Source organism: Notolepis coatsorum (genome assembly GCF_963971535.1).
Source record: "Notolepis coatsorum genome assembly, chromosome: 12".
In the NCBI taxonomy this organism is placed as follows: domain Eukaryota; kingdom Metazoa; phylum Chordata; class Actinopteri; order Aulopiformes; family Paralepididae; genus Notolepis; species Notolepis coatsorum.
In genome coordinates, this window is record NC_140176.1 from 7387237 (window position 1) to 7401158 (window position 13922).

The 13922-nt window shown below is 43.8% G+C and overlaps 1 protein-coding gene across 1 annotated transcript in view; it reads right to left on the reverse strand.

The window, feature by feature from the left end:
• Positions 1 to 7688: 7688 nt before the first annotated feature.
• The window catches only part of ipo4 (importin 4), a 63935-nt gene continuing 57701 nt past the window's right edge, over positions 7689 to 13922 (reverse strand). The window contains exons 27-30 of the mRNA XM_084326668.1: positions 11487 to 11619; positions 10806 to 10910; positions 10215 to 10284; positions 7689 to 8264 (exon numbers count right to left, since the gene is read on the reverse strand). Coding sequence (XP_084182794.1) covers positions 8140 to 8264; positions 10215 to 10284; positions 10806 to 10910; positions 11487 to 11619 — 433 coding nt within the window. The 3' untranslated portion in view covers positions 7689 to 8139. The remainder of the gene's footprint in view (positions 8265 to 10214; positions 10285 to 10805; positions 10911 to 11486; positions 11620 to 13922) is intronic.

Below are 13922 nucleotides of genomic sequence, written 5' to 3' on the forward strand. Positions count from 1 at the left end.
TAAACACCTGCTATCAGAAGAATAGACAGTCAGAAAAAAAGGTTTTTACTTTGACTTTTTAGTACATTTAAAAGTAGAAACTTTTTTTACTTTTACTCCAAGTGTGTTTTTAGCCAGATACTCTGACTTTTACTTGAGTAAGATTTTGAGACGGTATACCCATACGTTCACTTAAGTATAATCTCTGGGTACTTTTTACACCCCTGGAAATGACATAATCACTGCTGGGAGATGAGAAAATCATTATTCTCCCAACTAGTTCATTTTCTAAAACCGAAGATATAAAGTTCCGACAGAACCATCCATCTTGGTACTTATCATTACGTTGATTGACACTCCAATAGACCAATAGAATGTATACGCAGGCCGACGTTCAGGCATCTGGTCGTCAGTCACGCACACATGTGGTATTTCAGCGTCTCCTTGGGCGGGTCTTTTAATACACTGCTATGAACTCATCCTGCTATTCGGGGCTTGTGATGTAACGTACAGTAAACGACGACGGTGTGTTTTCAGTGGAGGGCCTGGCGCCCGTGGAGATGACCATGGCGCTGGACGTGGAGTCGGAACAGACCGAGGCACAGGAGCAACGAGAGATCTGAGAGACCCGAGCGCTCACCATCACCTTCAGCGTGCGTCGGCCAGCCTTCTGCCCCAGGCGGAGCCATCTGTACGAGTCCCACTGTGACCGCATGCTTCGCTGCAACGATGTCGCTTCACCCTCAGGACATGATATAATGGCCCCGAGAACCAGCACAACTTGTGCGTTACAATATTCTGTAGCAATTTAGTTCCCACTCGAGAACCAAGTCGCTGCAGCGCTAATTCTGAATAAATGCAGGAAAGGGGACTTTCATGTTGGCTACACTAACTCCTTATGGACACAGCCTACTATAAATGCTCTACGATCAACTGCTAACAGTAACAGAACGGTTTGTGAATTTGACTATGATTCACATAATTTGCTCAATCTTTTGCATCGATTAGGACACCGATTACCAGTGAGGTCCGGGACCACCAGGGAGTCGTGAGAGGGACAGAACCCTGTCAATATGAGAGGTTTTAGAGAGAACCCTGTCAATATGAGAGGTTTTAGATAACCCTGTCAATATGAGAGGTTTCAGAGAACCCTGTCAATATGAGAGGTTTCAGAGAGAACCCTGTCAATATGAGAGGTTTTAGATAACCCTGTCAATATGAGAGGTTTCAGAGAACCCTGTCAATATGAGAGGTTTACAGAGAGAACCCTGTCAATATGAGAGGTTTCAGAGAACCCTGTCAATATGAGAGGTTTCAGAGAGAACCCTGTCAATATGAGAGGTTTACAGAGAGAACCGTGTCAATATGAGGTTTACAGAGAGAACCCTGTCAATATGAGAGGTTTCAGAGAGAACCCTGTCAATATGAGAGGTTTCAGAGAGAACCCTGTCAATGAGAGGTTTCAGAGAGAACCCTGTCAATATGAGAGGTTTCACAGAGAGAACCCTGTCAATGAGAGGTTTCAGAGAGAACCCTGTCAATATGAGAGGTTTCAGAGAGAACCCTGTCAATATGAGGTTTCAGAGAGAACCCCAATATGAGAGGTTTCAGAGAGAACCCTGTCAATATGAGAGGTTTCAGAGAGAACCCTGTCAATATGAGGTTTACAGAGAGAACCCTGTCAATATGAGAGGTTTACAGAGAACCCTGTCAATATGAGAGGTTTACAGAGAGAACCCTGTCAATATGAGGTTTTCAGAGAACCCTGTCAACATGAGAGGTTTACAGAGAGAACCCTGTCAATATGAGAGGTTTCAGAGAACCCTGTCAACATGTGCAACAGTTTGTACTTGAACGTAGTACAATGAATATCATGATGGTTATTCTGATAATACACTAGGGTTTACAGAGAAATGCAATACAGTTACATTAAACGACAGAGTTCTTGCTACATGGAGGTCCCTGGTCAACGCTGTACATGTATCTGAGGTCCTCGTCATGATTCAGGAAACTCCGCTTTTACAGCCTTCATCTTCTGTCTTCATCAGCGAGGCAGCGGGCAAACGCTTTGCTAACACGGTCAAACTGGCCAGCGGTCGTCACAAATCTATTTCTATTGTATTATTTGTAAAAAATGTCCTGTACTTTTTTGTGAAATAGTTACTGTAGAATTATATAGCATTCCTTTATATTAACCGTTTGTAAAATGTTTAAAGAGCATAAAGCATGTTTGCATGAAATGACACCTATACAGACCTTTTCAGTAGAATTGTGTTGCTAGGGAAACAGCTCGAGGCCAGCTATTGGATAAGGGAACAGCTCGAGCCCAGCTATTGGATAAGGGAACAGCTCGAGCCCAGCTATTGGATAAAGCAAAAACTGCAGCGGGAAGTGAACTGGGGCCCATACAGAATGCTGTTAGAAAAGGTCTATAGAGATGGAAATGGCAGATGATTTAGCCTCTAATTGAGACGGAGCGAACAAGTTCCTAGAACTACACCGAGATGTATTTAATGAGTGATGAGTCGAGTGTTGAGCTTTTGCAAAGCCAGGATGACGTGGGAATAAAAGTTGTGCTTTTTATAACAACAGCGTCTGGTCTATTACTACATCCAGTCTGGTCTATTACTACATCCTGTCTGGTCTATGACTACATCCTGTCTGGTCTATGACTACATCCTGTCTGGTCTATGACTACATCCTGTCTGATCTATGACTACATCCTGTCTGGTCTATGACTACATCCTGTCTGGTCTATGACTACATCCTGTCTGATCTATGACTACATCCTGTCTGGTCTATTACTACATCCTGTCTGGTCTATTACTACATCCTGTCTGGTCTATTACTACATCCAGTCTGGTCTATGACTACATCCTGTCTGGTCTATTACTACATCCTGTCTGGTCTATTACTACATCCTGTCTGGTATGATTACCATAGATGTATATATATCTATGATGATTACTACATCCAGTCTGGTATATTACTACATCCTGTCTGGTCTATGACTACATCCTGTCTGGTCTATTACTACATCCTGTCTGGTCTATTACTACATCGTGTCTGGTCTATGACTACATCCTGTCTGGTCTATTACTACATCCTGTCTGGTCTATTACTACATCCTGTCTGGTCTTATTACTACATCCAGTCTGGTCTATTACTACATCCAGTCCGGTCTATTACTACATCCGGTCTGGTCTATTACTACATCCTGTCTGGTCTATTACTACATCCGGTCTGGTCTTATTACTACATCCTGTCTGGTCTATTACTACATCCTGTCTGGTCTATTACTACATCCTGTCTGGTCTATTACTACATCCTGTCTGGTCTTATTACTACATCCTGTCTGGTCTATTACAACATCCTGTCTGGTCTATTACTACATCCAGTCTGGTCTATTACTACATCCTGTCTGGTCTATTACTACATCCAGTCCGGTCTATTACTACATCCTGTCTGGTCTATTACTACATCCGGTCTGGTCTATGACTACATCCTGTCTGGTCTATTACTACATCCTGTCTGGTCTATGACTACATCCAGTCTGGTCTATTACTACATCCTGTCTGGTCTATTACTACATCCGGTCTGGTCTATTACTACATCCTGTCTGGTCTATTACTACATCCTGTCTGGTCTATGACTACATCCGGTCTGGTCTATTACTACATCCTGTCTGGTCTATTACTACATCCTGTCTGCCAACAGGGAAGCTGCACAGTCAGCAAACGGGAATCTCCCCGAGTAAGGTCTGGCTGGGGAGACCAGGATCGTGCTCTACTGTGAGGGAAACATTAAGCTACCCCAGAAATTGTCTATAAAAGATCAAATACCTTATTGAACCAAATGGGTGGCACTAGTTACAAGATACTGGTAACATGTGGAGTTTGTAGTAGCTAGCAGTGACACTAGTTACAAGATACTGGTAACATGGAGTTTGTAGTAGCTAGCAGTGACACTAGTTACAAGCTACTGGTAACATGGAGTTTGTAGTAGCTAGCAGTGACACTAGTTACAAGCTACTGGTAACATGGAGTTTGTAGTAGCTAGCAGTGACACTAGTTACAAGATACTGGTAACATGGAGTTTGTAGTAGCTAGCAGTGACACTAGTTACAAGCTACTGGTAACATGGAGTTTGTAGTAGCTAGCAGTGACACTAGTTACAAGCTACTGGTAACATGGAGTTTGTAGTAGCTAGCAGTGGCACTAGTTACAAGATACTGGTAACATGGAGTTTGTAGTAGCTAGCAGTGGCACTAGTTACAAGCTACTGGTAACATGGAGTTTGTAGTAGCTAGCAGTGACACTAGTTACAAGCTACTGGTAACATGGAGTTTGTAGTAGCTAGCAGTGGCACTAGTTACAAGATACTGGTAACATGGAGTTTGTAGTAGCTAGCAGTGACACTAGTTACAAGATACTGGTAACATGGAGTTTGTAGTAGCTAGCAGTGGCACTAGTTACAAGCTACTGGTAACATGGAGTTTGTAGTAGCTAGCAGTGGCACTAGTTACAAGATACTAGTAACATGGAGTTTGTAGTAGCTAGCAGTGACACTAGTTACAAGCTACTGGTAACATGGAGTTTGTAGTAGCTAGCAGTGACACTAGTTACAAGCTACTGGTAACATGGAGTTTGTAGTAGCTAGCAGTGGCACTAGTTACAAGATACTGGTAACATGGAGTTTGTAGTAGCTAGCAGTGACACTAGTTACAAGATACTGGTAACATGGAGTTTGTAGTAGCTAGCAGTGGCACTAGTTACAAGCTACTGGTAACATGGAGTTTGTAGTAGCTAGCAGTGGCACTAGTTACAAGATACTGGTAACATGGAGTTTGTAGTAGCTAGCAGTGGCACTAGTTACAAGCTACTAGTAACATGTGGAGTTTGTAGTAGCTAGCAGTGGCACTAGTTACAAGCTACTGGTAACATGGAGTTTGTAGTAGCTAGCAGTGGCACTAGTTACAAGCTACTGGTAACATGGAGTTTGTAGTAGCTAGCAGTGACACTAGTTACAAGATACTGGTAACATGGAGTTTGTAGTAGCTAGCAGTGACACTAGTTACAAGCTACTGGTAACATGGAGTTTGTAGTAGCTAGCAGTGGCACTAGTTACAAGATACTGGTAACATGGAGTTTGTAGTAGCTAGCAGTGACACTAGTTACAAGCTACTGGTAACATGGAGTTTGTAGTAGCTAGCAGTGGCACTAGTTACAAGCTACTGGTAACATGGAGTTTGTAGTAGCTAGCAGTGGCACTAGTTACAAGCTACTGGTAACATGGAGTTTGTAGTAGCTAGCAGTGACACTAGTTACAAGCTACTGGTAACATGGAGTTTGTAGTAGCTAGCAGTGACACTAGTTACAAGCTACTGGTAACATGGAGTTTGTAGTAGCTAGCAGTGGCCATTCATTTAAAGAGGAAAGCTGTTGTGGATAAATCTTTGGACGTTGTTTCGGATGACGGTGCGAAAATGGATCTTCATACGGCCGCGCTGCAGTAGCATCCTCGCTCACACAACACAGGTGGCACACTCCGCTATGTCCACTTGGCAAAATGGCCTCCAGCCGTTTGTTTGAAATAACTTTCCGTCAGGGGTGTGTGTCACAGTGGGTCAGGGGTGTGTGTCACAGTGAGTCAGGGAGCCCTATTGAGGGGTGTATGTCACAGGGGGTCACGGAGCCCTATTGAGGGGTGTGTGTCACAGTGGGTCACGGAGCCCTATTGAGGGGTGTGTGTCACAGTGGGTCACGGAGCCCTATTGAGGGGTGTGTGTCACAGTGGGTCACGGAGCCCTATTGAGGGGTGTGTGTCACAGTGAGTCAGGGAGCCCTATTGAGGGGTGTGTGTCACAGTGAGTCACGGAGCCCTATTGAGGGGTGTGTGTCACAGTGGGTCACGGAGCCCTATTGAGGGGTGTGTGTCACAGAGGGTCACGGAGCCCTATTGAGGGGTGTGTGTCACAGTGGGTCACGGAGCCCTATTGAGGGGTGTGTGTCACAGTGGGTCACGGAGCCCTATTGAGGGGTGTGTGTCAGTGGGTCACGGAGCCCTATTGAGGGGTGTGTGTCACAGTGGGTCACGGAGCCCTATTGAGGGGTGTGTGTCACAGTGGGTCACGGAGCCCTATTGAGGGGTGTGTGTCACAGTGGGTCACGGAGCCCTATTGAGGGGTGTGTGTCACGGTGGGTCACGGAGCCCTATTGAGGGGTGTGTGTCACAGTGGGTCACGGAGCCCTATTGAGGGGTGTGTGTCACAGTGGGTCACGGAGCCCTATTGAGGGGTGTGTGTCACAGTGGGTCACGGAGCCCTATTGAGGGGTGTGTGTCACAGTGGGTCACGGAGCCCTATTGAACTTGTGCAGTAGCTCAGAGGTGGTCAACTTGGCCATGTATTTCAGCCGTTCTTTTTGATTGGCTTGAGTGCAGCATGTTTGCAAACAGAAGATTTATCTATAAAATACAAAAGAAAAGCAGCCGCAACAAGAAGTGAGGATCCTAAACGCCGGTCATGTGCTCGGAGCAGAGAATAAAAAAAAAAAACAGCAAATTGATTGAGAGAAAAACAAGGTATTTATCAGGTTGCTTCACACTTCACTCCACACCAAAGCCAGAGGTCATCTAATTCATTAGTGGTAAAAAAGGAGACAGCAGCAGATGGAGAATCATGTTAGAACTACTGTAGAGCAGCCAAGTAACAGAACAAAACAAAATGAACAATACATCAGATTTCATAAAACTAGCTTGTATCGACAGAAAGAGGTCTTTAACAGTGATTTTCCTCAATAGTCAGAACCGTTAATGTTGTACGATAAGACATAATGAAACAGTGGGAGTAGTAGTGGCCAATCAGAAGGTAGAAGGGACCTGCTGGCATAGGTTGATCACAACCATAATGGAGCCTATCAGACAACGTGGTCAGGCGTCACTTCCTGTCCACTGTGCTGTTTTCATCGCGTCATTTGCATGTGGTGGTCACATGGTGCATGTGGTGGTCACATGGTTTGGCCTCCCAGCCTTCAGAGTCCCGATGTTTTTCTCTAGACGCCATTCGGCAGGTTTGGTGAGAATGGGGCCGACAGGGAGGGGGGGGAATGGGAGAGGGGAAATGGGAGGTTCCTAGAGGGGAAATGGGAGGTTCCTAGAGGGGAAATGGGAGGTTCCTAGAGGGGAAATGGGAGGTTCCTAGGGAGGAAATGGGAGGTTCCTAGAGGGAAATGGAAGGTTCCTAGAGGGAAATGGGAGGTTCCTAGAGGGGAAATGGAAGGTTCCTAGAGGGAAATGGGAGGTTCCTAGAGGGAAATGGAAGGTTCCTAGAGGGGAAATGAGAGGTTCCTAGAGGGGAAATGGGAGGTTCCTAGAGGGGAAATGGGACGTTCCTAGAGGGGAAATGAGAGGTTCCTAGAGGGGAAATGAGAGGTTCCTAGAGGGAAATGGAAGGTTCCTAGAGGGGAAATGAGAGGTTCCTAGAGGGGAAATGGGAGGTTCCTAGAGGGGAAATGGAAGGTTCCTAGAGGGAAATGGAAGGTTCCTAAAGGGAAATGGAAGGTTCCTAGAAGGGAAATGGAAGGTTCCTAGAGGGGAAATGGGAGGTTCCTAGGGGGGAAATGGGAGGTTCCTAGAGGGAAATGGGAGGTTCCTAGAGGGGAAATGGGAGGTTCCTAGAGGGGAAATGGGAGGTTCCTAGAGGGGAAATGGAAGGTTCCTAGAGGGGAAATGGGAGGTTCCTAGAGGGGAAATGGGAGGTTCCTAGAGGGAAATGAGAGGTTCCTATTGGCTGCACAGCAGGGCCAGCTGAACACAGGGCTCCAGGTCCAACAGACCAGGGTGTACAACACGTCATGGCAAGTTGTATGTCACACCTTGTAGCCACTGAACAGGTGGAATAATAATCATGAAAATAATAATAACATGTACAGTATCAGCATGTTGGCGTTGCCTCGCCAACGTAATAATAAAACTTAAGACAATGGCATGCACACAGACAAACACATTAAAAGTGAATAATCAGAAACATAAGCGCTAAATATGAGCTGAAGTGCTGGAGTCTCACTACTGTCCCCTTTTTATTTCCATATCCATCGTATAAAAATGCATCAGTCGTGGCTTTCAGACGCGTGGAAGACGAGGAGGCCGCTGAGCGCTGGGCTACGAGGCCACGAGGCTCAGCCTGGCCTGCTGCTCGGCAGGAAGTGATGTCACGGCCGCCTGGAACTCCGAGGAGTGGTTCTGGGCGAACTGCTGCATCAGCGCGGCCAGGGCGTTCTGCGTCTCTGTGGGAGAACACAAACACTTTAGAGGTTTCATCCAAACAAACTGCTGCATCAGCGCGGCCAGGGCGTTCTGCGTCTCTGTGGGAGAACACAAACACTTTAGAGGTTTCATCCAAACAAAGTGCTGCGTCAGCGCGGCCAGGGCGTTCTGCGTCTCTGTGGGAGAACACAAACACTTTAGAGGTTTCATCCAAACAAACTGCTGCATCAGCGCGGCCAGGGCGCTCTGCGTCTCTGTGGGAGAACACAAACACTTTAGAGGTTTCATCCAAACAAACTGCTGCATCAGCGCGGCCAGGGCGTTCTGCGTCTCTGTGGGAGAACACAAACACTTTAGGAGCTTTCATCCAAACAAACTGCTGCGCCAGGGCGTTCTGCGACCGAGAACACGACTAAATACTTTAGGAGCTCCATCCAAACAAATGACATGTTACATATTAATAGATGGAAAAGACAGTGTGATTCCTTATGGTCCGAGCTTAGTAATAGTGTCCAGTAGGGGTGGGAATCGCCAGAGACCTCACGATACGATACTATCGCAATACGATCGAGATACTAAATATATATCGCGATACGCTGAAAATATTGCGATATTTTTTCAACTGCAAAGTAAAACTTTGTCAACATGTTTTATCTAATAAAATAAAGTTCAGTCTGTTCATCTCACTTCAATCATTTTTATTGCAGGTATTTTCTCAAGCAGACAGATGTAAACACTGTAATCTGTGTTGCATGTACCTGACAAACTGAACCGTTTGTATTACAGTCATATTCCATGTGTGTGTGTGGAGTGGACTACTGTACTATTACAAGTATTGAAATGAACAATGCAACTTCCTTATACAAAAAAAAAATATATATATATATTTTTTTATGAATAATTAAATATCGATACTTGGCGTCCCTGTATCGATACAGTATCGCCACGCAAAGTATCGCGATACTACTACGTATCGATTTTCCCCCCACCCCTAGTGTCCAGCACTTCTGCCCCACAGACCCTTTACCTTTATGATGTGCCTTTTATTAGTATAACGCCCATATTACATTATTCATATTCACTCATATCAATATGAATTCAGTATATTATTCAGCCTCATATATCAATATGAATTCAGTATATTATTCAGGCTCATATAGCAATATGAATTCAGTATATTATTCAGGCTCATATATCAATATGAATTCAGTATATTATTCAGGCTCATATATCAATATGAATTCAGTATATTATTCAGGCTCATATAGCAATATGAATTCAGTATATTATTCAGGCTGTGCCTTGGTGTTCCAGAACGCCGTGTCGGTCAATTATTTTGCGACAATGACCTCGTAGCTATACATTATCCCTTACTTGTATATCAATATATAATATAATAATAATATGGGGTGTTCGGGGGACTGACTGTTCCGGGGGGTTCACATGCCTTCGAGCGACATTGTACTTATTTTATACCTATTCTTATGTCTGCAATTTATGCATTGTTTTTTTTATTGTCAACTGTGTGCTGATTTTATGCCTATGTTCATTTATACTAATTGCTGTGGGGCACTCTGGACTGTGGTCCATGTGTGCAAAGTACTATATAGATAGTTATTAATATTTATTATTGTTATATTGTAGAAATGTGCATTGAAAAGTCTTGACGACATTGAAAATGAGGGTGACCTCAAGTCTTTGAGAATAAATAAAGGTTTGAATGAATATGAATTCAGTATATTGTTCTTCAGCCTCATATATCAATATGAATTCAGTATATTGTTCTTCAGCCTCATATATCAATATGAATTCAGTATATTGTTCTTCAGCCTCATATATCAATATGAATTCAGTATATTGTTCTTCAGCCTCATATATCAATATGAATTCAGTATATTGTTCTTTAGCCGCATATATCAATATGAATTCAGTATATTCTCCAGAATTCATTCAGTATTATTGTTGCTCACCTGGTTCCAGATCCTTGGATCCCAGCACCTGGCTGTAGACGGCGACTATAGCCGGCATCTGACTCACCATCTGAAACACAACACTACTGTCACAATCTGAAAGATAACACCACTGTCAATCAATCAATCAATCAAATGCATTTGTATAGCACATTTAAACATGACACTTGTCAACCAAAGTGCTTCACAGTGAGTCGCATAGCTAAAATATATATATATTTTTTTAAAGTGCTCCTAAAGTATAAAATAAACAGAAAATATAAACAACCAACGGACAGACAAAGAAACAGAACAACACGTCAAAACAAACAAACGTGTGTGTGTGTGTGTACCAGAGCAGGGCTGTATGCGTGTGTGTGTGCGTGTAGAGCATGTGTGTGTGTGTGTGTGTGTGTGTACCAGAGCAGGGCTGTGTGTGTGTGTGTGTGTGTACCAGAGCAGGGCTGTGTGTGTGTGTGTGTACCAGAGCAGGGCTGTGTGTGTGTGTGTGTGTACCAGAGCAGGGCTGTGTGTGTGTGTGTGTGTGTGTGTGTGTGTGTGTGTGTACCAGAGCAGGGCTGTGTGTGTGTGTGTGTGTGTGTGTGTGTGTACCAGAGCAGGGCTGTGTGAGTAGAGCATGGCCAGGCAGCAGTAGACGGTCTTATTCTCCTCCATGTCTTCTTCAAGAGGGAGACGGCCAACCAAGGCAGGTACCACCTGAGAGAGAGAGAGAGAGAGAGAGAGAGAGAGGGTAAGAAAAAGATAGACGAGCTGAAGTGAGAAAAATCCATCCATCCAAAACACATGTGATTATTGTTGTTATGCTAGTGATGTGCCTACAAACCAAAACAAACAAACGAATTCGGCAACGACTTCTCTAGAGGGAATGAGACTTAGTTTTAAGATGGCTGCCATAGAGGGAATGAGATACCGTTGAAATGTGCCATCGAAATTACCACTGGAATGTTTGTCGACTTTCAAAAACATCACTGGTTTCCATGGCGACATTATCAAACTATAACGGCATACAAATATTTAGACTAGGTCCACTCTCTACAGCAGCGAGTACGAGGTGTACCAGACAAATGGCCATTGGGGGATCATGCAGAATAGATCTGGACTGGCCAGTCCATCACATCATGTTCTATGTTCAGGGATGTGGAACAGCCAGTCCATCACATCATGTTCTATGTTCAGGGATGTGGAACAGCCATCACGTTCTATGTTCAGGGATGTGGAACAGCCAGTCCATCACATCATGTTCTATGTTCAGGGGTGTGGAACAGACGGTACCTGCTCCAGCGGTACGTAGTCCACGTTACTCATGATCATCCTGCAGAGGGCAGCGCAGAGGTTGTCGATCACCCTGCGGTCCTCCTCCTTGGTCAGCAGGTTGGAGAAGAGAGCCAGCATCATGGGGTAGTCTCTGGGACGGAGCGCTAAGGAAGGACAGTGGAACGGGCAAACGGCTCAAGAGTGGAGGAATAAAGAAGGAGGAGGAGGCGGGGAAATTAATGGCAGGCGATGTCCTCACTGTGAACTCAACGCCACATCGTATGTTCACCAATCCGCTGCTTAAATATCAAGAATCTCGTTTCTTGGTGGCATTGTTTTGCCGTCAGCAGACCACCGTTTCACTCCATTATAACTAGGGTTGGGTACCGTTCACATTTGAACCGATAACGGTACCGAACGGTATCGTTTTTCGGTACTTTAGTCTAAATGTTTTTTTTTCTACCTACCTCAGTTGTAAAAAATCAAATTTATTATAATTATTATTTATTTAGAACAATTTGTTAATATATATATATATATATATATATAATAATATTGCAGCAAGCGTTGTCTGCATCTAGCTTTGTAAAGTGTAACTACACTTTCAACCGTTTTCGGCTCGCCATTGCCCCGACCGCTTTGTTGTTGAATCAAGTCAAGTCCTAGGTAAGCCTGTATTGTGCGCGTGAAGTGAACACGTCATAGGTTTCGTTTCGCGGTAAACTAACCGTTGATGTCATCTGACAAAAAGTAATAATAATTATTAGGGATGTCCAATATTATCGGCCGATATCGGCATTAAAATGTGATATCGGAAAATATCGGTATCGGTTTTCAAAAACAAAACAATATATATTTTTTTATTTCTATAACCTTTATTTACCCAGGCAAGCAAGTAAGAACAAATTCTTATTTTATTTATTGTCAAAAGTATGCATAATGTTGTGTTAATTCCACAACAAGAGATATGTAATGTTAATTACCTGAAATTATTCCGTTTTTTGGGGGGGGAACCCTGCATATATCGGTATCGGTTGATATCAGTTGATATCGGTATCGGAAATTAAGAGTTGGACAATATCGGTATATCTGTATCGGTAAAAATGCCAATATCGAACATCCCTAATAATTATATACAGTACCGAAATGTGGCACCGGTGGATCTCACTTGAATCGGTACTCGGTAAAACAGACGTCATTCGGTCGATACCCTTAAAAGTACCATATTCGGTGCCCATCCCCAATTATAACGCCTCGAACCCTGGCACTAAGGACCCTGTAATTCAATCAATGTCAATCCAATCAATCCAAATCACTGAATGTGACATATCACAAGAAACTACTCAGCCTCTACCGTCTTTAACGACGAGTGATCACAACACTCTAACTTACCATATTTAGATAGACTTTTTAAGACCACTTTGAATAGAATTTAATTATGAATAGTATGAAAATGACTATGAAAGAAGTAATTCCACACTAATTGTTAGGGGGGAACCGATATTTTCTTTTTATCCACTTTTTCTCCCATTTTCTACATTTTCTCCCATCCCAATTTCGTATCATCCAATTCAACCCTCCCCTGTCTCGAACGCTGTTTCTTGCCTCCCACAAGCCGGCTGCAATGTGGACTAAGTCATACATAGCACAAGTCCCCTCCGGTACTTGAGGTAACAGCAGTCGCATCTAGGGATGGGAATCGAAAACCGGTTCCCGTTGGGAACCGGTTCCTAATTGGCCGATGCCTGGAACCGTGTGGCTCCCGTGACTTTCGATTCCCTTATCGCTGCCTACAGTTGCGCAATAATGTTAGCCGTTAGCATGTAGCCATGGCAGACTCTATTTGATTCCTTAATGGCTCGAAATTGCCTGGGTTTTGGTAATATGCTCCCGAAATGCTCCTGCTGTTTGGCTACTTCTATGTGCAGTGAAAACTACTTGAATGCTTTAGAACCTAGTCATTGATTTAGATCAGGCTGAGCTAAAATTAGCCGCGGAGCTAACGTGAGCTAACGCTATTTAATCAAGCTCACCGGGGAGCTCTCTCTCTCTGTGTGTGTGTGTGTGCGTGCGTGTGTGTGTGTGTGTGTGTGTGTGTGAGAGAGAGAGAGTGTGAGTGAGAGACAGAAGTCAGAGGAATAACAACCTGTTATTCAATAGATTAAATTAGTTTAAGAATAAAAAAATAAATACATTTTAAGAGAATCTCAAATACATTATTTTATTTAAGTGTAGGCTATAGTTAATGTTTTATTTTTTACAGTTTTTGTATTTTTCTGACATGGGGGCTCAACAATAAATGACAATCAGAAATGTCAAGTTGCATGTTATTCTAACCAGCTTAGACCCCTACGCTCTGCATCTTCTGGCCGCCTCAGACCTACTCCTATCCGAGCTCCGGGAGGGTCATCAAAGAGAAGTCGCCTATTCTCAGTCCTTGCCCCACAATGGTGG